The 23,580-nt window shown below is 36.2% G+C and overlaps 10 protein-coding genes across 10 annotated transcripts; 6 read left to right on the forward strand and 4 right to left on the reverse strand.

Annotated features, from left to right (window-relative positions):
* Nucleotides 1-159: 159 nt before the first annotated feature.
* On the reverse strand, nt 160-1,071 carry RO3G_14508 (orotidine 5'-phosphate decarboxylase; the record flags this gene model as incomplete). The annotated part of the gene is made up of 3 exons (XM_067669092.1): nt 160-665; nt 724-835; nt 892-1,071. 3 exons carry the CDS (start codon nt 1,069-1,071, stop codon nt 160-162), a joined length of 798 nt encoding a protein of 265 aa, XP_067525193.1.
* Nucleotides 1,072-1,960: 889 nt separating this feature from the next.
* On the forward strand, nt 1,961-2,935 carry RO3G_14509 (uncharacterized protein; the record flags this gene model as incomplete). The annotated part of the gene is made up of 1 exon (XM_067669093.1): nt 1,961-2,935. One exon carries the CDS (start codon nt 1,961-1,963, stop codon nt 2,933-2,935), a length of 975 nt encoding a protein of 324 aa, XP_067525194.1.
* Nucleotides 2,936-4,686: 1,751 nt separating this feature from the next.
* RO3G_14510 (uncharacterized protein) lies at nt 4,687-5,433 on the reverse strand (the record flags this gene model as incomplete). Its single annotated transcript, XM_067669094.1, has 1 exon — nt 4,687-5,433. The coding sequence occupies one exon, from the start codon at nt 5,431-5,433 to the stop codon at nt 4,687-4,689; it is 747 nt and encodes a 248-aa protein (XP_067525195.1).
* A 344-nt stretch (nt 5,434-5,777) lies between these two features.
* Nucleotides 5,778-8,335, forward strand: RO3G_14511 (uncharacterized protein; the record flags this gene model as incomplete). Its single annotated transcript, XM_067669095.1, has 10 exons — nt 5,778-5,876; nt 6,011-6,108; nt 6,175-6,221; nt 6,283-6,681; nt 6,742-7,070; nt 7,124-7,219; nt 7,276-7,422; nt 7,483-7,632; nt 7,684-8,101; nt 8,154-8,335. 10 exons carry the CDS (start codon nt 5,778-5,780, stop codon nt 8,333-8,335), a joined length of 1,965 nt encoding a protein of 654 aa, XP_067525196.1.
* Nucleotides 8,336-8,606: 271 nt separating this feature from the next.
* On the forward strand, nt 8,607-8,998 carry RO3G_14512 (uncharacterized protein; the record flags this gene model as incomplete). Its single annotated transcript, XM_067669096.1, has 2 exons — nt 8,607-8,729; nt 8,906-8,998. 2 exons carry the CDS (start codon nt 8,607-8,609, stop codon nt 8,996-8,998), a joined length of 216 nt encoding a protein of 71 aa, XP_067525197.1.
* A 380-nt stretch (nt 8,999-9,378) lies between these two features.
* Nucleotides 9,379-11,224, forward strand: RO3G_14513 (uncharacterized protein; the record flags this gene model as incomplete). Its single annotated transcript, XM_067669097.1, has 9 exons — nt 9,379-9,500; nt 9,544-9,945; nt 9,994-10,079; nt 10,131-10,195; nt 10,247-10,357; nt 10,409-10,504; nt 10,563-10,851; nt 10,902-11,035; nt 11,204-11,224. The coding sequence occupies 9 exons, from the start codon at nt 9,379-9,381 to the stop codon at nt 11,222-11,224; spliced, it is 1,326 nt and encodes a 441-aa protein (XP_067525198.1).
* Nucleotides 11,225-11,830: 606 nt separating this feature from the next.
* Nucleotides 11,831-13,555, forward strand: RO3G_14514 (uncharacterized protein; the record flags this gene model as incomplete). Its single annotated transcript, XM_067669098.1, has 4 exons — nt 11,831-11,882; nt 11,935-12,013; nt 12,068-12,788; nt 12,935-13,555. The coding sequence occupies 4 exons, from the start codon at nt 11,831-11,833 to the stop codon at nt 13,553-13,555; spliced, it is 1,473 nt and encodes a 490-aa protein (XP_067525199.1).
* Nucleotides 13,556-14,215: 660 nt separating this feature from the next.
* Nucleotides 14,216-14,779, reverse strand: RO3G_14515 (60S ribosomal protein uL6; the record flags this gene model as incomplete). The annotated part of the gene is made up of 1 exon (XM_067669099.1): nt 14,216-14,779. The coding sequence occupies one exon, from the start codon at nt 14,777-14,779 to the stop codon at nt 14,216-14,218; it is 564 nt and encodes a 187-aa protein (XP_067525200.1).
* A 492-nt stretch (nt 14,780-15,271) lies between these two features.
* On the forward strand, nt 15,272-16,613 carry RO3G_14516 (uncharacterized protein; the record flags this gene model as incomplete). Its single annotated transcript, XM_067669100.1, has 2 exons — nt 15,272-15,826; nt 15,876-16,613. 2 exons carry the CDS (start codon nt 15,272-15,274, stop codon nt 16,611-16,613), a joined length of 1,293 nt encoding a protein of 430 aa, XP_067525201.1.
* A 5,172-nt stretch (nt 16,614-21,785) lies between these two features.
* RO3G_14517 (uncharacterized protein) lies at nt 21,786-22,353 on the reverse strand (the record flags this gene model as incomplete). The annotated part of the gene is made up of 3 exons (XM_067669101.1): nt 21,786-21,843; nt 21,908-22,195; nt 22,253-22,353. The coding sequence occupies 3 exons, from the start codon at nt 22,351-22,353 to the stop codon at nt 21,786-21,788; spliced, it is 447 nt and encodes a 148-aa protein (XP_067525202.1).
* Nucleotides 22,354-23,580: the final 1,227 nt, after the last annotated feature.

A 23,580-nucleotide genomic window follows, 5' to 3' on the forward strand; every position in this document is an offset into this window, starting at 1 on the left:
TTCTCTTGAGGCTGTTTCTTAATTGGATGATAATTGTTATCATATTTATTATAGTGAAATTTATGGACCAATCCAACAATATGGTTTCACGAATTCAAGAGTGTTTGAAATGATGAACATAAAGAGAGAAAAAAAAAAAGAGCCTTCCTCTTCTCTAGTCTATTTATTGTGTAAAGCAAGTCTTTCAAGATATGCGTCCCAACCAGCTTGACGGTATCTTTGGGCTTGTTCCACCAACTTGTCAGGTTGACCATAAATACCACGACCGACAATGATCACATCAGCACCACTCTCCACAATCACTTCACGAGGTGTTCTGTACTGCTGACCCAATCCATCGCCCTTGACATCCAAGCCAACACCGGGTGACATGACGATGAAATCTTCATCATCATATTGATTCATTTTGTTTTGAGCAATAAATCCAAACACAAAGTCCTTGTTGCGGCGTGCCATCTCTACTGAATCGGTTGTGTAGCTACCTTTGGTCAATGCACCCTTGGAAGACATCTCGGCAAGCAAGAGTAAGCCGCGACCGAGAGGAAGACCAACCTCGGCAAGACCTTTGATGATTCCTTCACCGGGCACGGTATGAGCATTGGTGATATGAGACCATGAGGCGATCTTGTAAATACCGTTTGCATACTGATGCTTTACAGTGTTACCTAAATACCCCTCGATTTTAATATACGGAAAGCTTGTAAAAGAAAAAGAATCTATTACCGATATCAGCAAATTTGCGATCTTCAAAGAATAAAAAGTCGTGTTTCTTTGCTAATTCTTGCAATTGTTGAATCAAGTCAGCATCAAAGTCTTCAACAATGTCAATATGAGTCTTTTTGCGAGTAGCCGTTAGCCGACTGTCGGTATAGCATAAGAATTCGTGTTTACCTTTAAAACACAAATGTAAGGTCCAATGGCATCAGCAATGGAAATCAATTCCTTTTTTGTGGTAACGTCAACAGCAACTGATAAATTGGTTTGCTTGCGTTCCATTAATTCCAAAAGGGATCTAGCACAGGCATTGCTATGTTGTTTGGCACGCTCGCTATAAGGCTTGTATGTGTTCATGCTAAATGGTTATTGATAAAAAAAAAAGATTTTTTTTCTTTTGCTTAATGTGGGGTAAACTGCGCCACAGCATGATTTGATAAAAAAATCAACTGTAAAACCTTGCCTTATTTGCGCGTTAATACTTTATACATAACAAAGAGAGGCCATGCATCGACTTGAGCATATGTGATGGATTGAGTGTATCGCAAGTTAAGGGAAGGAGTACTGCAGATCAAATTTATCTACAGAATTCTATGATAGCTTGAGTAAATTGTTTATTGAGTATATTCTTTTTTGAATATAATATAATTTTGTTCACAGTGTAATCAATAGCTACTTTAACTACATATTCCCGTAGCTAAGACACTGCAAGCATCGTAAATAGGACTTTAAAGATAGCTTAAGTCAATTTCAACTATAAAAATGGTGTGAAGGGTTTAGTCTATGCTAATAATTTATCTGTTCATACAGTGCTTCCAACAAGTAATGTCACAGCCAATCAAAATCAATTTCATATTTTTAGAAATAAAGTCACTCGAAGTGAGCTGTAGCAACTCCAAAATGAGCTGCAGCGGCTCTTTATTGACTATGACTAAATCCCTTCTGATTTACATTCAGTACGTTTGTCATAAATGTCCATCATCAAACAAAAAAATACAATAAGCCCTTTAATTTGGGGCGTCACCTCAAGTCTCCAATCCACAGCATCTCATTGCCATCACAAGAAACTGCGAGGGGAGAGTACATTTGTGCAGATAGCGACGAAATACCAGCCGATGGTGCTTTACCGTATTACGGCTGTCCATGTTGTTGGATCGTTCATCCCAAGGTGACTGGATGATTGAACATGTTGCTAATACTCACGAGCCACTCTTCAATGACGATGTCGCTGTATCAACGAAAAAAGATGTGTCGTAGCTTTGCTTCTCCTCAACACAAGCGACCAAAGATCACGGACCAGACAATTGCTTCGCTGTCACCAGTTGTGTCGATTGTTTCCGATCAATATTTTACTGACCAAGTCAATCTTCTTTCGTTTAAACAATATCCTACTGCACTTAAGCTTCTTGCAAAGGCCATGTATGTCCCTTTACCCACTTTGCCCCACTTTTTGTGGACATTTGAAGTTGAAGCCAATACCAACAGTGACGATTTGATATTCGTCAATGTCATTCGGTGCATCCTCACTGATTTTTACAGCAAGTGTCAACGTAATCCACAATATCAACCAAAATACGAAAGAACTTTCTGGGTGGATCGAGTTGTCCCGATTTTTCAAGCACTAGGCGATCACAGTCAACTGTTGGGGTTTCAATGGTGTGAAGTACCCACTGAAGAACATGCTGAATTTACGATCGACCCAACGACATGGAAAGCCGGTGTCTCCAACAAATTCCATGATGGATTGGGTTATGACAACAACAATTGCAATAAACTCATAATGGAAGGCTCAAGCCGATATATTGACAAGGAAAACGTACAACACTCACAAGATGACACCATTAAAATCATTCACGCATCCATCGAACTCCTGGATTCGCTCATACGACGCCATTTGTCCGCCTCATTTTCAAGCCTCTGTTTGATCAAATCGTTCTCTGTGCAATGTGTGTGCACAAGCATTACTTTGTCCACAACATCTTTGGATCCTGAAGATCCTGGCGCATACATCCATACACACATACGATCTGCCGACATTCCTTTGAATTACGATAGCCGGGTATCATGGACCGCCATTTTTGAGCTCCTGGCGTATCTCTTCACCTGTCTGAAAGAACAGAAGTTAGTGCTTGAAACCGTCACCAAGGAAAGTACTGGCCTTCTTTCTGTCGCTGATGATGATCGTGGCATATATATCTTGCCAGAAATTATATCCAAATAAATTGACCAGTATTCCAACGCGCTCGAATATTCGCTTGGGTTGAGGAGTGGCTCGTGAGTATTAGCAACATGTTCAATCATCCAGTCACCTTGGGATGAACGATCCAACAACATGGACAGCCGTAATACGGTAAAGCACCATCGGCTGGTATTTCGTCGCTATCTGCACAAATGTACTCTCCCCTCGCAGTTTCTTGTGATGGCAATGAGATGCTGTGGATTGGAGACTTGAGGTGACGCCCCAAATTAAAGGGCTTATTGTATTTTTTTGTTTGATGATGGACATTTATGACAAACGTACTGAATGTAAATCAGAAGGGATTTAGTCATAGTCAATAAAGAGCCGCTGCAGCTCATTTTGGAGTTGCTACAGCTCACTTCGAGTGACTTTATTTCTAAAAATATGAAATTGATTTTGATTGGCTGTGACATTACTTGTTGGAAGCACTGTATATGTTTTTTATATCAGGTACTGGGTTGCTTTTGGGCTTGTTGACTGTACCGTTGAAACTTGACTAAATCATTATTATTTTTCATGCCAAAGGTCTTGTCTTCAATAGCCTTTTTCTTTTTTTTGCTTTTGTTTTTGTTTTTCACCCCTGTTTTGTTGCTTTTTGGATGGCATGTTCTTTTGTTATTTTGCACTCTAACCAGAGGGAGCAAATGAACTGAATCTTTGTAAATTTCAATTCCGAGTCACAGATCAGGAATTGCTTCTTCGCCTCTGTCTTACAGCATTGTCAATTGTAATAAAATGACCCTTTCTCCTTCATTTTTACTTGAATTACAATATGTCCAATAATATGATGAGTCCATTTTACAATAAGATATAAACTTAGCTATGAATAATTGACTGGTAGATAATGCAAGACAAACCAATTCTTTCTTTTCTGCATATGATATATTCAAGTACTTTAGTTTTTAAGAGATTTATCACCTAAAAGAAGGGCTATGGTGACGTATTGTATATAAAGCTTGTATGCTACCTTATGCATGTCATTAAACCGTATTTCTTTTTCTAAATCAAAAGCTTTAAATACTTTTATTTTTACACACTTAATAAGTAAACAAAGTATTATGAGATACGATAAGTAAGGATGTAACTTATATGCTTAGATTTACAAATTTCAGAGTGAAATAACCAAACAAATATTGCTTTTATTAAATAGAGATTCAAGTTACAAGATTAATATTAGAAAGGTTCTAAAAGGCATACAAATAATAAATGAACTTAGCCATAAAAAATAGAATAGAAATATAATAATCTTTAACTAAATCCTTGAGCGTAAAGAATATAAAGCAGAGAATCATTTAAAAAGATAAATTATATATTATTACACTAATAAAACAAAAGTGTATTGTGGATGGCATAAAAGGTACTTAATTTTTGAACTCAAAGAAATCATCGGAGTGGGATAATCTTATTGTAAAAGGATATTGTTACACTTGTAAAGTTGTCAAGTTCGGATTAGATATTTTCAGAATTACCGAAAAGATGTGAAAGACAAATCCAAGATCTTTCCCAGTTTGATTTTTCCATTTAATTCGACTGAAAATGCCAGCCTGCACTGTTTTTGTGAGCATCTTGGTCAAGTTACAAACGGACAAAATGTTAATTTCTTCAGCAAAAAAAAAAAAAAAGCAAATGGCATGCAGTACAATGTGACACATGTTTTTATGTAACTAAAAAAATAAAGATATGATTTCATAGCAAGGTATAAAGTATGAGGGAAGGGGAATAGGACAAGCTTCTCACTTTCTTGGTGGTATCACAGTAGTTGATGTTTTCTTTTGCTGTTGTTCAGCAGCAGCACGAGCAATAATACCTTCAATTTCAGATCTACGCTCAGCCACCTTGATTCTTTCCTGTTCCACATTGAAATAATGTCTTAGCAAGAGAGCACTTGCAACTGTCAGAGCACCCAAGACAACCATGACAGCGAGCATATAAAGGTTAGAATAATAAACAACATCATCCACATCATCCAAGGTATTTAACAAGACCACACGCATCAAGAATTCACTAACAAGAGCAAGGCCCCAAGTACCAGTGACCGCACGAAGAAAATTTCGAAAGGTACTATAGTATTCCCAGAACCAATCCCAATGTTCTCGTACTGTATTGGCATTCATACTACTTGAAATGGCAACCTGTCGCGCAACATAAAACATAAAGGGACGAAGGACATGGTAGCCCCAGCGGAGGGGGAACAAGGTGATCAAAAGCATTAAACCCATCGCTAACGTCATTGCGGATTCTCGCAGCAAGTAAAGTTTGGGATCAGATTGGATAAAGGCCAAGAGAGCAGAGACAGCAAAGCCCAATAACATCAAGACACCCATCATGTCTACTTTGCTCTCTTTCCATGCTTTTACAACCACCATCACTGCTGCAGGGATACCAGCAAGTAATAAGGCGAGTAAAGGAGAGACAAAGTTTCGCAAAACATAGTAAATAACAATAGGAACCACCAATTCAAGTAACATATGAAGTGCCATACTAAAGAACGCTCGTAAAATAGAACGTCGATTAGGCACAGACGACCTGAAAAATGTTGGTACTCGACTCACACCTCGAGCAGGTTTCTTTTGACCTAAAAGTGGTGTTGTGGCTGTGGGATTATTTGCATGTCGACTCATATTTTTCTAAAAAAAAAAAAAAGTAAAGAAAAAAAAGAGAGAGATTCTCTCTTTTTAATGCGGTTATTCAAAACTTTTTTTTATCAGTGTGGGCGCATTTTTTTTTTTTTTTTTTTATATTTTTTCTTCTTTCTTTCAATCTACATACAGTTACAATATCAATGGCCGGTACAAAAAGAAAAGCAGAAATGGAAATTCCAATCATGGATGAAAATGATTTATTAAAAATCACACCTCTCGGCTCTGGTAACGAAGTAGGACGTTCTTCAATTTTAATGGAGTATAAAGGAAAAACAATCTTGGTAAGTAGATCTTTTAAAATTTACAAATGTCATTTCTCTTTATAATAAAAAGAAAAAAAAAAAAACTTTTTTATACGAGAATATGTTTTAATTTGCTTTGTTTTTATTTTTGTTTGTGCCTTTTTCAATCGTAGCTTGATGCTGGTATTCACCCTGCCTATAACGGATTGGCTTCACTTCCTTTCTTTGATGAGATGGATCCTGCTAGTATTGACGTCTTATTGGTCACTCAGTATGTACCTGTTTTTATCTACAACAACAAATGTCTGACATTGTCTTTTTTTTTTTTAAAAAATAGCTTTCATGTAGATCACGCAGCTTCAGTTCCCTACTTGATGGGAAAAGGTATGCAGAGTAATATTCAACACGGTCGATATTGATTTTATTGTATAGACAACCTTTAAAGGTCGTGTATTTATGACACATCCAACCAAAGCTATTTTCAAATGGCTATTGAGTGATTACTTGCGTGTGAGTCATATTGGAGAAGAAGACCAACTTTATACTGAAGAAGACTTGCTCAATTCATTTCATCGCATTGAAGCTATTGATTACCATCAGCAAGTCGAAGTAGAAGGTATTAAATTCACTGCCTATAATGCCGGTCACGTACTTGGTGCTGCCATGTTCTTGATTGAGATCGCTGGTGTAAAGGTGTTATATACAGGCGATTATTCAAGAGAAGAAGATCGTCACTTGATGGCAGCAGAGAAACCAGAGGGATCAGTTGATGTCTTGATTACAGAAAGTACATATGGTGTTCAAAGCCATGAACCTCGTATAGCAAAAGAAACTCGATTTACATGTAAGTAGGCAAAAAATAAAAAGGCGGCTGTGCTTCTTTTTATTCACTGTTTTTGCATAGCTCTTGTTCATAATATCGTGACTCGTGGAGGTCGATGTTTAATGCCTGTGTTTGCTTTGGGTCGTGCTCAAGAATTATTGCTGATTTTGGATGAATTTTGGGAAGCACATCCAGAATTGGACAGTATTCCTATTTATTATGCTTCTAGTCTAGCCAAGCGGTGTATGGCAGTATATCAAACCTATATCAACATGATGAATGCACGAATTCGTAAACAATTTGCGATATCCAATCCTTTTGTCTTTAAACATATTAGCAATTTGAAAAATGTTGAACAATTTGAGGATTCAGGTCCATGTGTCATGATGGCAAGTCCTGGTATGCTCCAAGTAAGGAAAAATAAAGTGAAAAAAAAAGAGAGATTGGCTAAAAGAGTATTTAGAATGGTTTATCAAGAGAACTGTTTGAGCGCTGGGCACCTGATAAAAAGAATGGTTTGGTTATCACTGGTTATTGTGTAGAAAATACATTAGCAAGAGTAAGAAAAGAAAAAGATTGCTTGTGTTATAGTTTTTATTGATAATAACTATGTAGCAAGCAATGAATGAACCTTCGGACTTTCAGGCTATGGATGGTCGTAAAGTGCCTTTGAAGATGTCTGTAGACTATATATCGTTCTCTGCACACGTTGATTTTACACAAAACAGTAAATTTATTGATGAGGTCAAAGCGCCTCACGTCGTAAGTATATCTTAACATTAAAGGGGGACACTTTTCTTACATAAAACTGCACCAACATAGATTCTTGTGCATGGAGAAGCCAATGCAATGTACCGTTTGAAATCAGCTTTGCAAAGCAAGTATTCTGAAAAGGAAGAGAATGTTACTATCTATACACCCAAGAATTGTGATACAGTCAAGTTGCATTTCCGTGGAGAAAAGATGGCAAAAGTAAAAGAGAAATCCAATATATTCAACTTGAATTAAAATGCATTTGAATAGACTATTGGTCGTTTAGCAGCCAAATATCCTACAGAAAATCAAGCATTGAATGGCGTTTTACTTGTCAAGGATTTCCAACTGAATATCATGAGCCCTGAAGATTTGAACGAATTGGGTGGATTGATTACGACTGTGATTACCCAGCGACAGGTTGTTCCTTTCAATGCAGGCATTGGATTATTAAAATGGCAGCTTGAAATGGTGTTTGGTACAATAAAGGAAACAGAGCTTTCAAAGGAAAAGGATGGACAAGAGGGAACCGCATTCAGAGTTTTTGATACGGTGGACGTCAAGAAATTAGCATCGGGTCCTAATCATGTCACACTAGAATGGATAGGAAATGCTATGAATGACATGGTAGCAGATTCGGTATTGGCTATCATTTTGGCAATTGATAGCTCCCCTGCAAGTGTGAAAGGTAAATATAGTAAGGATAAAGAAAGGTTATTTACTAAAATTAAATGTTATAGTGAGTTCACAGCGATGCTCTCATGATCATGGCATAAAAGAAGAAGGTATAAAAGAAGAAGGCATTAAGGAAGAAGATATACATATCAAAGAAGACATAACAGAAGATAAAAAAGGAGAGCACGTAAAAAATGAAGGCTTAAAAAATGAAGATTTAAAAGAAGAAGATGTAGCCTTAAAATAATGATAAAATGAGTGACAATTTTTAATTAAAATAAAACTCTGTTGTAGTAAATAATTAAATTCTACTTGAATAAATGAAAAATGCTTCATGTCAAGCGAGAGGTGTATTTTGAGAATAGGAGTATAAAAAAGAAGCTAAGATGATCAGAGTGTATAGCCGTTGTTTTGTCATGTTATTAAACCGCTGTTTTCTATTGCATCGATGTATCAATCATACAGTCAATTTGTAGAGCAAGAGTTGATATAGATTAAAAAAAATAGTTAAGCTAACAATGGCAGGCACAAAGAGCAATTGCTCGATGATAAATCGACCAATGGAAACGTCAGATGGACTGTACGATATAACTAATGTCCAAACCCGTCTACAGATATCAAAGCAGGATCCAGAAAATATCGTAAGAAATGAGCAAATATAAAAGTCTCTAAACCTGATAGAAGAGAATTCATACGCAAATTCACTTTTCTTAACTGTCTGTTTCTCTGGATAGCTCGCAAACAGATGCTCAAAGCTCAATAAATTGAGATAGAACAGGCATTAAGGAAAAGTAACTGTACCATATTGAAGTGAAAGCAATTCTTGAGTGACAGTTTGCAAAATTATAATGCTCGAGCTTCCTCTGGAGCGATTGCGCTCGGAAATCTTTCTACTGGATGGATACAGTGATTTGTATTCTTAGTGGAGGCACGGGGCTCCTTGAAACTCATCAGATTATAGTGAAACATATAAAAGCATTTTATGAATTGCGATTGCTTTATAGGACACATAAATTCAGTAGTTTGAGCTCCAGACTTGTAAAGAAGCATGTATGCTGACATAAAGAAACTTGGAGCTACAAACAGAATCAAAGTATGTTGGTAAGGTTGGACAGACTGTTGTTAGAGTGCAGGACTCCCTATGTCCGGTTTAAAGTCGGAAGAGTCATCTTGGATCCAAATAAAAATAAATGCATTACATCCGTGAGAGCTCCGCAGAATGAAAAGTGTTTTAAATGAGCGCTTGTCAATTTTTTTTTACCATTTTCTTTTGAAACAATTCTTACATTAATGGCTACAAAACGTATTTTGACTCGTTTGATTAAGCGAAACTACTCGACAACAGAGCGCGCCATTATCTTAAACCAAGAACAGCTCCAATCGCTTAATCTTGATACAGAAAGGTACCTATAGTAATTAATCTGTCAATTCACCTTATTCACCCATTCATTATAGCGATTTTTTGGTTCAAGAGATCCCTTTAGGATCGGTCGAGACACCATTCACAAGAGGTTCAGAGGAAGCTAAATTTGGAAAGAAGCGCATTGGTTGTGTAGAATTACCTTCATCCCTTATCAGCGGTGTGAATGCTTTAATTGATCAGCAACAAGATAAACGTTTGATCCGAACCGATGCTCTTCGATTATATGACGCATTACGATCAACAGCAGGGAAGGCTGGTACTGAACCACACAAGGTCGCTTTTGGACCAAGAGAATCAGTAGCCTACGCAGCAGGTGTTATGTCGTCTAATTATGCAGCTATATATAACGTCTTGAGTGAGGTGCGTGAGAGAATATCAGATTTTAAACCTACCTCGATGCTTGACTTTGGTACTGGTCCTGGTACAGCCATTTGGTAATAAGAATATTTAAAAAGAAAACAAAATTCATCTTTAATTGTTAGGGCTACAAAGGAATTGTTTAAAATAGAGTCGTGTACAGGTATTGACTTATCAGAAGATATGTTGAATGTGGCAGAGCAATTAGAACGTAAGATTAAAATAGAAAGAGAAAGAAAAAGCTAAAATATATTTGTTACAGAATCAACAAAACCAGAAGCAGACAAACCTATAGAATTTAAGCGATACCTTACCTATAATCCAACGGTACGATACAAATACAATAAATAGCTAGTGATTAATGAATGTATACGGCAGGCACCCAAGTCAGAGCTTGTGATAAGCGCATTTACACTTGGAGACATTGCTTCAGAAGCACTTCAAAAATCAGCCGTAGAACAGCTTTGGGCTCAAACAGGCGACATTTTGGTTTGATAAAGTTTACTGTTGACCAATCAAAGAGACTTACATTTATCATAGATCTTGATGGATCGAGGTACACCAACAGGATTCACAAATATTGCCAAGGCAAGACAATGGATTTTGGAAGGAAAAGAAGGACATGTTGTAGCTCCTGTAAGTAAACAACAAGAAAGCCCCGCTAACAATATTATTTATCTGTTTCTATATCTAGTGCTCACACGATAAACCTTGCCCTATGCTATTTTCACCAGAAGCTAAGCCTAATTCAATGTGGTGTCACTATTCCCAAAGAGTTCAGCGCCCACCATTTTTAATGAAGACAAAGCATTCAAAAATGAATACAGAAGATGCAAAATATAGTTATGTTGTCTTTCGCAAGGGGCCTCGACCTAGTGCTAAAGAGGGATCATTGGAGACGCAGGCATACAATTGGTCAAGGTTAGTACAGCCGCCTTTAAAAAAGAATAAGCATGTTGTCATGGATACATGCTCAAAAGAAGGTAAAGTTTTTATGTGGATGCTTATAGTGATTACTGATGTCTATTTGTAGGTGAAATTCAACGTATTGTTATTCCTAAATCGCAAGGCAAAGTGCCTTACAGAGATGCAAGAAAGGCAACATGGGGAGATTTATTTCCCCATGAATCAAAAAATAAAGTGGTCACTCGAATGAGTCAAGGCTCTGTACAATAAAGTAGATTAATCTATCCTTTAAAGATAAAGATTGTATAGTAATATTATGATTTCAACTCGATCTAAAATTTTGTTTTATCGTTGCTTATGCTTTCAATAAGCATTTAATAGGCTAAATCATAAAGGGTTCATTTGATATATAAAACCATTTTTTAATAGCAAACTACCGTATGTGATTGATCTAACTAGTAAATAAAGCGTTTTAACATATTCAAGTATTGCCCTGAACTTTACATAAAAAGGAAACCAAAAGTAGTGTTTTGAACTCAGTATTCAATAAACATGCTCAATGTAACACATTTCAATAAACCCAACTCGCTTTTTTATATGAAAAAAGGGAGACAAAAGTAAAGTAAAAGAGAGGAAGGAGGAGGAGAAGAGGACTGGGAGGTAGAAAAATAAAATAAAGATTAATGTAGGCTAAACAAGTAGCACGCGTCCTTATAACAAAAAGAAAAGAAAAAAGTCTGAGACCCTTTGTAGGGGGGGAGAAGTAATTGTTGTCTCTCTTATTAAATAGAAAATGACCTTTTATAACACAGATGTGTACAATTTAGATGCATTTATTGATAAAAGTGTTATATCTTTTGATGAAAGCAACAAGGACTTCGAATACAGACACATTGACGTACCTGTGAAACCATCTCTGACTGACTACTAATTTGGAATAACTGCTCCTGAACATCCATACATTCACATTTATAATAAATATATTTATATTTCTTACTTTTTTTTCTCTCTCTTAAACAACTTTTTTTTTTTTTTTTTTTTTTTTTTTTTCTATCAATGGATATACAACCTTTTGATTCATCAGATTATTCTTATGTTATTGGCATAGGTTTATATTATATAAGCAGCAAATGATACAAGCTATTTAATACTAATAATAGATTTTGGAACTACTTTTTCTGGTTGCTGCTATGCTTTTTCAAAAGATGGAAATGATGAAATCATTGATATCACAAAATGGTTAGCACGATATATAAAATGATAGCCTTTTTTATTATTAATCCATCTCGATAGGCCAAAGCAACAAAATGTATATCCGAAAACACCCACCCTTTCACTTTACCGCAACGGCTCCACCAAGTTAGTTGCCTGGGGCCAAGAAGCCAAAAAGACAGCCATGAAGAGAAACAATAATGACCAACTGCTCAGTCGATTCAAACTTCAATTAGATGAGAACCTCAATCTAGCGCCATTACCCAACGGTCTCACTGCCCTGGAGGCCATCACTGACTATCTCGAAGCATTCCATACTCACGTCTGCAAGGACCTTCAAAGGGGATTTGCCAACAATTATGATCAAAGCAAGTTTCGATACTGTCTCACTGTGCCCGCGATGTGGAGTGATCAGGCCAAGGCCACCATGAGAGAGGCAGCGATTCGAGCCAATATCATCAATCGGTGGGACCATCCGAGTCGGTTGATGCTCATCAGTGAACCTGAAGCAGCCGCTCTTTATTGTGAAAAAAAGTGCGATCAATTCAACCTGGGCCATGGTCAACGTTTTTTGATCTGTGATGCTGGTGGAGGAACAGTAGATCTGATTGTATTTGAGATTGATGATTCGGGTGAAAGAAGAGCGTTGAAGGAGGTCACAAAAGGTTCGGGTGATTCGTGTGGTTCGACATTTTTAGATATTCGAATGAGAGAATACTTGAAAGATAGATTTTATCATCATGGCAAGATTAGTGATACAGCTATGGAGTCAATGATGGAAACATTCATTGACACAATTAAGGTAAGGAGAGAGAGAAAGAAGAAAAAATAACAAAGAAAGAGTGTGTTTATAAAAAAGAGAGAGAGAGAGAAAGTCACTATAAAATGTCTCCCTGATCTAACTTCTTTTTTTTTTTTTTTTCTTTCTCTCTCTTTCTCCTTATTTAGCCTGAATTCGATGGTGATGAGGATCAATATTTAGCGTTACCAGCAGCATTAGGTATTGAGGGCGCTGATGATCCAGATGCTGGCATTGAGGATGGTACCCTTCATATTCCTTGTCATGAGTTACGTCAACGGGTTTTTGAACCTGTTATCAATCAAGTTATTGATTTGATTGAAGAACAAGTACAACAGTCCAAGACCAAGTTGGATGCTATTTTCTTGGTAGGTGGTTTTGGTCAATCCACTTACCTTTATCGACGTGTTCTTGCCGAATTTCAATCACGCGTAGGGTTCATTGGTGTACCACCTCGTGGTGAATTAGCCGTGGTACGTGGTGCGGTCTATTTTGGTTTGAATCCTCGTATGGTGACAGAACGTGTCTCTAGACGTACTTATGGCTTGGAGACTCGTATGGTCTTTGATCCTCGTTATGATCCACCTGAACAATGTATTAAGGGCGATGACAATCGATTGTTTTGTAAACAAAGATTCAGTGTTTATGTACAGAAAGGACAATCTATTAATGCAGACTATTGTGTATCCAAGAACTTTATGATTGCTTATCCAAATGATACTGATACAGGTAGTCAAGTAGGTTTATGTGCTTTACACATAACTAAATAGTATGTATGAATAGATCTGTTTGCTTATGATGGAGATGAGACTGTTCCTCGACTGACAACACATCCACAAGTATTTAAAGTAGCCAGGTTTCCAATCAAAATGCCAAAGTTTTCTGATGTTCAAAAAGGCCAACCAGTCTTTATGACAATCAAAATGTATTTTGGTCAAACAGAAATCAAAATTGAAGCTCACATTCGTGACCGAACGTTCACATTCACTTCAGCGTTTGAAACGATGGAGAGAGAAATGATGCATTCATTAAATACACAAACCAATCTGCTATCAATCAAACCAGATGATGCTCCCTTTTATCAAGCCAATAATACATCAGGATCCAACCTATCTTCTCGTCCACCTTCTTCTAGGGATTTAGCTTATAAGAAGGAAGAGGATAATACCTTTAATGATGGTGATTCTAGACATTCTTCAACATTCAATAAGGAAAGTTCAAGGAAATTGTTTGGTATTAAATTTGGAAGAAAACGATAAATATTTATAAATACTTTAATTCCCTCACGCTAAAATACTTAATAAAACAGTACAATCATTCTACATCTCCTTTTCTTTTACTTTCTCCATCACATAAACATAAACAATTAAAAAAAAGAGGGGTGGGAAGGCTCCTGCCGTCTTCCCTGGACCGTTGTGTATCTTTATTATTTAAGCAGATTCCAAGACGTTACGTTCAGAAACGTAAATACCGTCCAAGAACTTACGGATATCCTTGTTCTTGACAAGACAAGATTGTTGAATATCAGCAGCAGATTGAGAGACAGCTTCCAAAGAGTTACCAGTCAAGAGGAGTTCATCCTTTTGAGCCTTGGAGGCCTCGACCTTGACACCTTCACGCATGGTGACATTGAAAACAACCTTTTGACCCAAGAAGTTACGGATTTCGACAGCGTTACCTTGATCGTTGATGATGACGTTGATGGGAAAGTGAGCATAAACATAACGCATCTTGTATTGGAAACCCTTGGTGACACCAACAATCATGTTGTTCACCAAAGAGCGGACGGTACGGATACAAGCAACATGCTTACGGAGACCGTGGTGAACAACAAAGCGAATCTTTTTGCCAACAACAGTGATCTCAATAGCCAAGTGACGCAAGTTCTTGGTCAATACACCACGAGGACCTTCAACAGTGATTTGACGGGACTTGATGTTGACCTTGACACCTTCAGGGATTTCGAGTTCGTCTTGCTTGTAAATGTCTTTCATGGCTGTTTTAATTGAATGAGTGATAAAGGATGGATGGATGTTTATTTATTTTACCAAATGGATGTACACAAAAATTGAGGGCTGCTCAAGAAGAAAGGAAAGAGTTACTTTTTGTGGAAAATAGGAGGGAAATCTGAAAACAGGGTTCATCCTCTGGAACAGTCCGACCCGGAAATTGGCTACATGAATGATGAAATGGATTTAGACTAATGCTGAGATTAAAATTAAAATGTCCCAAGTTGAAAAAAGTAATGCAGCATCAAATTATCTTTTTCTTTTCCTTTCACCCTTTTCTCTTCTCTTTTTTCAAAATTAACGTATTCACAAATGACAGTCGTTTCAAAAGCACAAAAAGAAGATACAAATTGGAATAGTATTGGATCAGAGCAAATCATATCGCCTCCAACGGAATCATTGAATGGAATCTCTATTAAAGAGCAAAGTCGAACGAACTCCCTATTCTCAACAAACAGTAATATCGATCGAGCAAGAATGTCTCCTGCAGAAGAAGAGGAAGAAGAAACACCAACGATGGTTACCAACGATACGACAAGGAGAACGAGTATAGACACCCGTAGTCTCAAAAGCTCAGAGTCTGGTAATAACGATACATCATCCCCTCGTCACCGATTAGGTCGTTCTATCGGTAGTTTCATCTCAAGCCCAGCCTCATGGACTAAAAAACATTTCCATTCGATCGATATTCACTCGCCTTCCAACAATGTGCCCAAATTGCACGAGAAGTATGGTGAATATATTAAGCCGACAAAAAAGTCAGACGCAAAGGGAACGGGAGCGACCAATCGAAATAACATCGGAAGTGGCGCAACAGCTGTCATACGTCTTGTCAGGTCACCCAAGGATAAAAGTATCTTGGCAGTCAAAGAATTTAGAAAGAAGGCAAAAGATGAGGACGAAAAAGAATACTTGAAGCGTATGCATAGTGAATATTGTATCAGCAAAACTGCTAGTGGTCATCCTCATGTGGTTGAAACGATAGATTTGGTTGTGGATGAATACAATCGATGGTGTACTGTAATGGAATACGTAAGTCATCTTTTATTTTCTTTCTTTTAATATTCATCTCGTGATATAGTGCGAAGGCGGCGATCTATTTAATCTTTTGTATGAGAAATCATCTTTACCAGTCGGAGAATGTGATTGCCTATTCAAGCAACTTATGTTGGGGTTACAACACCTTCATCATCTTGGTATCGCTCACAGGGACATCAAGCCTGAAAATTTGATATTGACTAAAGGTGGCACTCTAAAGATTGCCGATTTTGGTGTGGCGGATGTTGTCCAGACCTGCTTTGAAAAAGAATCGCATGTCTGTCGCAAGTGGTGCGGATCTGAACCCTTTTGGTCACCGGAAATCTGGACACTCAAGAATCACGAGGAAGGGTATGATGGCCAAGCACTCGATATCTGGAGTGCGTCGATCACCTATTTTTGTATTCGCTATCAAAAGTTGCCATTTGAAGCTGCTTTTTATACAGGCAAACCATCTTCTTCGCCTCCTCCAGGAGCCATCGCTGGTTCACCTGCTTCTGTTGCTGCTTCCGCCGTTGACGGAGGCGATATAGTTTATGGAAGTTATATTGAGCAGCGCACCACGAATGAAGATCCGGCAGATTGTCAATTTTGGGACAATTTCCATTTAGAGACACTGAAAGTAAAGAAATGTTTGGCTGGTATGATGGATCCTAATCCCGAGACTCGATGGAAAATTGATCAAGCGTTGGAGTCCGAGTGGATGCAGAATGTAGAACTATGTGATGATGGTGCATTATCTAATGGCTGGAGACATTATCACTGCTTATCCTCTAATTAATATTGACTTATATTTTGTATTATAGACATACATACATACATACACATATTCGCATATACACATATACTTATAAACTTATCATACAAATATTATCTATCTTTCTTCTTTATGAAACAATCTCTTTAAAATAAGCTACTCTTTCCATGTTTTCAATAGTAAACTGATATTAAAAGCATTTAATCTAAAGTATACAAAGAAGACTTGATATATGTTTTATATGCATCCTATGATATATGCTTACACAGCTGTCTTAACAAACCTGCGATTATTGCCTTGATCGTCTAAATCTTTCTTTGTCTCTTTAGTTTTATTACATCTCATAATCATATAATCACTTTACATATTTATTAGATATCATCCTTTCATATTTTGATTTATTGAAATATCACAAGTCATGATCAAAGACAAAAGAAAAAGGGCTTATCCATTGCAAACAAAGCATGCTTTATAGTCAAAACATAGACAGAGCTATCTAACACTGACCATATAACATATGTTTGTCTGTTGCTTCTTTTTTCTTTCACTATCACACATTTCGCATCATTTAAAAACTCTCTCATTCTCCCTCCTCCTCTTCTTTCCATTCACCAAGTCATCCTCAATCTGTCCTCATAATCACTGTTGTATGAACCATCTTTACTGGCACTTTGTTTGCTTCATGTTTGAATCCATATTTCGTCTCCTATGCAATGACATGATCTCTTTCCTATCCTTGCTATCAATACAAAAGATGTCATATTACATTATATTTGATCCAATAGCCATAACAATGCGTTTACAAGCCTATCATACTGAATATATCATTACTTTTCCTCCACTCTTTAGTTTTGACTCGTGTACTTTCAAAATCCATACAGAATACCTTTTTCTCTTTCTTTTCTTTTTTTGTGAAGCATAACAGCAAATACATTTCACACTACTTTGTATCTTGTAGAAAAGAAAAGAAAGAAAAAAAAAGTCGAATACAGAAAACTATACAAGTAAATCTATAAGAGTCGAGGTTGAAAGATGGAGACAAAGTTCGAAGATGCCTCAACTTTTTTTTTTTTTTTTTTTTTTCGACTTTTCTGTCTTGGGAATTCTTCAAGTCTAAAGCAAGTTCCATACTTTGGTTTGGTCAGGGTCATCAAGTCATATACGCTGTTTTCTTTTAGAAAAGCTCTGTTCATTATCCCTTGTAATTAGCTTTTGTTATTAGAAAATAAAAATAAATAAAAAATAAAAAAAAGAATGGATAATATGTCAAGTCAACTCTTTTGTGGGATAAATGATTACACTCAACTAGTATGGAATCATTCTATTAATATCATCTCCATACACAAGTGTCGTACCCGTTGTCACAGTGATACAGTGTAACGATTTAAAAAAGAACACTTGAATCGCCGTTTTGTTCATGGTGCACTCACTTTGGAATCCGTTTCTCTTTTATCCTTTTCTGAATTTGGTCATCTCGTACACAGCCAGCCTACAAAGACTTGATGTACTTGCTTACTTTTCCATATATGTTGATGTCTCTTTGTCATCTTTTCAATTGCATCTATAATCATTCTACAAAAAGAGAGAGAGAGCAAACACATTCTATTCTTTATTTACTTGACATGCAAATAAAAATAAAACAACCTTTTATTCACTACAACATCTATTTGTTACTTGCCAAGTACTTCATCTATCAATCACCTATGCTTATAAGCCAGCAAGTAGGCGATACATTCCCAAGTTCCTTAAAAGGAAGGTGAAAAGGGGAAAGTCGGTGTAAGTATGGTTACACTATATACCTTATTAGTCTTGCTTACGTGCTTGTCTTTAGCTTCTTCACTCATCCCTCCTCATTCTCCATCATTCCTGCAAACATACTTTTTCATAACTAAATACCTTTAGACACATAAAAAGCAAGAAAAGGAACAAACCAAACAAAAGAATAGTAGCAGTTATTTTTTCATCTCTTGTCATCACCTGAATGCAAACTTGCATGAGAAAAATAAAAAAAAAGAAGCTTTCTACAAGAAAACAAACGTAAAGCAGACAAAACATAATATAAATATACTGAGTACTTAGCATAAATACTGACTAAATAACATAAACAAAGTAAAAGACTTGGCTCACCACTCATTAGATTCCTTTTGAGAATGCTGATTAAGGAATCTCAACTTTACCACCAGCTTTTTTCTTTTTGTTTTTCTTTTTCTTTACTTTGACAATCATATACTACTTGGTCTTATGTTTATTTTATTACACAACTTGACTTTTCAATTAAAAGAGTAGAGATGGTATTAGAAGAATGCTTAGCAAAACAAGTGGTTTAAAAACAAACAAGTAACTTAGACAAAACAAAAAGTGAAAGGCAAAAGACAAGGACATTATTTAGTAAGTATGTTTTTATTAAAAGTGATTTTTCATTTGTATTTCATATAAAAACAGTTGACATTGTTGGCCATATTTTCAAAATGAAAATATGTTTCCAGGCACCGCCACGTGGAGACCATGTCTTTAAGCGCCCTTCGCATTCAATTGTTTATACTGTAATGTAATCGACATTGGTGGCTACTCTCCGGGAGGGACCCGCTTCTGCCATTCCCATCAAGTAGTCCTGAACAATGAACACAAGAAACCAGTAAAGAAACAAAACATTTTGTAATTTGGCTCGTCCTTTTATACTTTTTTTTTTAAAAAAATTATTTGAAAAAAAGGTCACTTTCTTAACAGTCAAACCAAAGTCACCTGCAGCAAAAGGATTTCATTCGTTCCTTTGGTTACATATGAGTACTAATTCAGTAATTTTCTTTCCTTCATTCCTTGTTTAAAATTAAATATTGTTCCCTTGTTCTAAATAGTTCAACAGCATAGTCCATATTTATACTCCTTTTTATTTACTTTAATGCGGCGCTCCTTACAAAAATAAGACAACTTTTAGACTGATAGCTAAAGTCAGGGATCTTATTCGATAAAATTCGTCTGAGATGACTTCGGATTGTAGAATTTATAGCTTTTTGTGGACAATACAATACAATCGGTTCACTACATTTCACCATACAAAAGAATCATTCTTCAATAAATATGAATATTAAATATTCACCCTATCAACAACAGCATAAAATTAATTAAAAGCAGGAAACGGTCAGTTATCAAAATTATTTTTTTCTAAAAGTAACAGTATATATTATATCCCGCACAGGATTTACACTTAATTTTTATATATTTTTTAAACGAAAAGGTTATGACATAGAGCAACGATTACAAAGTTAGGCATATAAAATCTTATGATCGACTATACAACAGCAATGATCAAGCTCATATTACGATGAATAGATATTTTTTTGATTACTAATGCATAACATGACTTTGCTGTTCAGCTTATACTTTGCACATCTATATAAACTACCAATATTAAGCATACACAAACCAAAGTTCAATTGTATTTATTATAGTCAATTGCGGCTTATAATTCGTATCCTCACAACATCGCATGTTTCATTTTGCTACTATCCATTTAGTACACAGAACAAAGCATATTGAAAGATCATGCTTATTTGTTTTCTTCGTGAGTTATAAGACATTATGTCATTGTAGTCGTAGGATATTTCCTTTATTAACAAACACTGAAAGCAATCATCACCATCAGCCATATTATCAACAGTAAAAACTATGTAGTAAAGCAATAAGCTTATTTTTTTTTATAATTTGTTCATTTGGGATCTTACCAGAACTCCAGCAAGCTCTCATTGACCACAGGATAATACCTTCCTATATTTGCATGATTTTTAGAACATTGACTGGAGGTCATTTGTAGCCATGTCGACAAACTTCAGGGAATGTCAAAAACATACAGGACGATACTACTATTCATTACCCCATGAGCTCCTCTTCCAATCATCTTTGTTGCCAAACAGTCTTGTTTCATACTTGACCAATACTATAGCTCAACCTCTTTCAAGGAATGTGATAATAACAAAAAGAGAAAGCTAGATACACATCAATCGGAGCTAGATTTGTCACCAAGCGATAAAAGAACAGCAGGAGAGAACATAGCATAGAAAGAGCAATGAGGGATGATTCAGTCCGGCTGGTGGATATTGTCGGTTACAAAAAAGATATCATTGACGGTTATAAAAAAAATAAATGGTCAACGGTTAATTAAAGCATAATTGTCGAAAGACAGGATTTAATTTGTCGGTCCATGCAATAGCAAATTGTCAGTCAAATATGAAGAAACCGTCATCAAGAGGAAAAGATGCTGCTAGGTTTAATTCATAGCGCTTAACCATATAGTGTTTTGGTTCTCATAAGTTTTCAGTTGATTTGTAGTCAAAATTAATAGGTATTTATTCAATTGAAGGCTTAGGATGGAGTTCGTTTAAAGCAATTTATAATTTGATGTTTAGAATGAAGACAAAAGCCATAAAGATCACTACAACAAAGATTATTGCATGTATCACCAATTGTTGAGGCTGAGGCAGTGGACAAGGTTGGGAGGTTGAGAGAAGGGAGCGTATTGCCAACGTCCAGTTCAAACATTGCTTCATTTATATGTCTTGCTTGCTCGATGAGGAAAGACTAAATTGCAATAGAAAAATAAGAGAATACACTAATTACTAATAGAGACATTGTTGACCTACCTTCATTTGGAACAGTACGTTCAGTGTTGGTTTTAAAGCACCAAGTTGATTAAAATGGTATGGGATCGCCAATTTTGCCATTAGCTTAGCAATGTAGAATTGCTCTTCTGTTTTTTTCAACATATAAAGACAGCCAAAGCAGCCAACAAAATCCATAGCCATAACAGAAGTGTTAATCTTATATCTTGTCACTATTTGCTGGATAATGCATGAATTCGTTCTTAAATTCTTGCATTGTTGTTTCTGAACAACGTCTTTGCTAGCAATACTTCTTTTAAATTCATTGGAGGAAATCTCCAGTCGTTTCTTTCCATATTTTATGCCAAGCATGAGATTCATTCTGCGGCCGAAAGAATTGGATTGCTCTCTCAAACCAAATATTGATCTGTTCACATCAATAGATGTTTTTGTGGCCTCATTGGCATTCTCTCCACTACAGATACAACCATAAATTCATCAATCATCTGTTTTTTTGACCTCATTTGCTTTTATCTACTTACTCAATCAGTTTGGTATCCGTCGAATCGAGCAATATATCTAATAGTGAAGCGAATCTTCGTTATACAGTGGTTTCCGATTCATCTTGGTATGAGAACCAGCGTGCGAAATTTCTAACACTATCAAAGGTAGATACTGCATTTTTAGACATACATCTATTGTGCTTTTCCACTTTCGACTTACATTTGCTCAGCTATTAAAAGCATGGCATATTGTTGTTCGCCGCTTTGCTTGCTTTTGGAGAGTAAATATTTCTGTTCATCGATGTGTTCCAAGATCTCATCTGTATTTCTCAAGGCTAACAATCGATTCAATATCTTGTTAGATTCATCGTTTAAGCCAGAATAGCTGTTAATATCCATGCTTTTTTCTTCATCTACAATACACTCCCATTGTGCTTCGGTAAATACGTTTTGATATATATCCAGCATTTTGATGTCCAAGAGGTTAACAATACCAGAAAGAGATAACCTACAGTGAACAGAAAATGAGTTTCTATCTACAATAAAATTGTGAGCTCTATCTTACATTGTTATCATTGATTCTTCTGAGCTGATATTCTCTTGCTTCAGATATTTTACACCCAAAGTGACCAAAGATGTAATTATGTTTACCGGTGCGTTGGCCATAAGTTGGTTTAATGAAACTAGTTCTTCATCTTTGAGTGTATCTCCGTTCAACTAAGAAGCAAAAGGATGGTTATAATTCAGGAAACATGTATCATGATATATTTTCCTAACCTCTTGATGTATGCTAAACTGTTGTAAAATTCGCTTGAAAAGTGCCGTTTTAAATCTGGTAATATTCGAGTAAAATTTCAGATAGTAAGCGAATATTACCGACTTATTCTCCAATTATTTGCAGTGACTGTATGATCACAAAGTATCTCTTGATGCTTCTTCATATTCAATTCCATACAAAATAATGAGTAGATAAAGGACAAGGTAAGTCTCTTTGATTTGATATCATCTGGACAAAAGTCATCATTTTATTCCATTCCTTCTTCTTTATTGTACTTGACTGTGATCATGCTATGGAAGATAAAAAAAAAACGTTGATTACTTCTAGTAATGATGTGACATATGAAATGTATTTGACTTACATTTCATAAAAGACTGTAGCATCATCTTTATGCAATACTGAATCCTAGGCTATTAATTCTGGCTCTGTAGAACAATATTATGCTTTTCGGAAGCATTGTGTTTCTAAATCTTTTCATATGCTTCCTTGTCAACTGAGAATGATGACTAGGTCAAAGTAGAATGATCATGTAAAACCCTAGGACTTGTACTTCATTGGTTCTATAGACGAATTGATTAATTTAGTAGGACAACAGGTTTTATCACGTAATTACTTACAGATTATGTTTCAATATTACGACGATGGAGAGTAAGAAATGACTGAAGATGCCGGTTTCTTTTAGATTTTGACTGATGAATGATACAATAAAAGCATGAAGAGTGAGAGAAAGAAGGATTCCCATGGTCAAAAAATGTAACAGACAGACAATTTTGCAGGAATTGTTTTTGTTAATTTCTTGTTATCGCGTCATGCCAACACAGACTGTTTTGATAAGAGCAAAAAATGTATAAAAAGGAACCAGATTCGATATCTTTTTTCTTTCTTTCTTTATCAATCACAACAACACAGTAGATCAGCATCATAGTAGATCAGCATCATAGTAGACCAGCACCATAGTAGATCAGCAACACTGAGAGAGTTACCAGTTCAGCAGAGGTTCTTCGATTTATTGCTTTACGCTTTATCTGATTCTCCCCTTTTTGGAAAAAGAACGTAGAAGGGCACCTATTCGACATGGCCTCCACGTGGCGGTGCCTGGAAACATGTCTTTACTA

Source organism: Rhizopus delemar, genomic scaffold (assembly GCF_000149305.1).
Source record: "Rhizopus delemar RA 99-880 supercont3.14 genomic scaffold, whole genome shotgun sequence".
Lineage (NCBI taxonomy): Eukaryota > Fungi > Mucoromycota > Mucoromycetes > Mucorales > Rhizopodaceae > Rhizopus > Rhizopus delemar.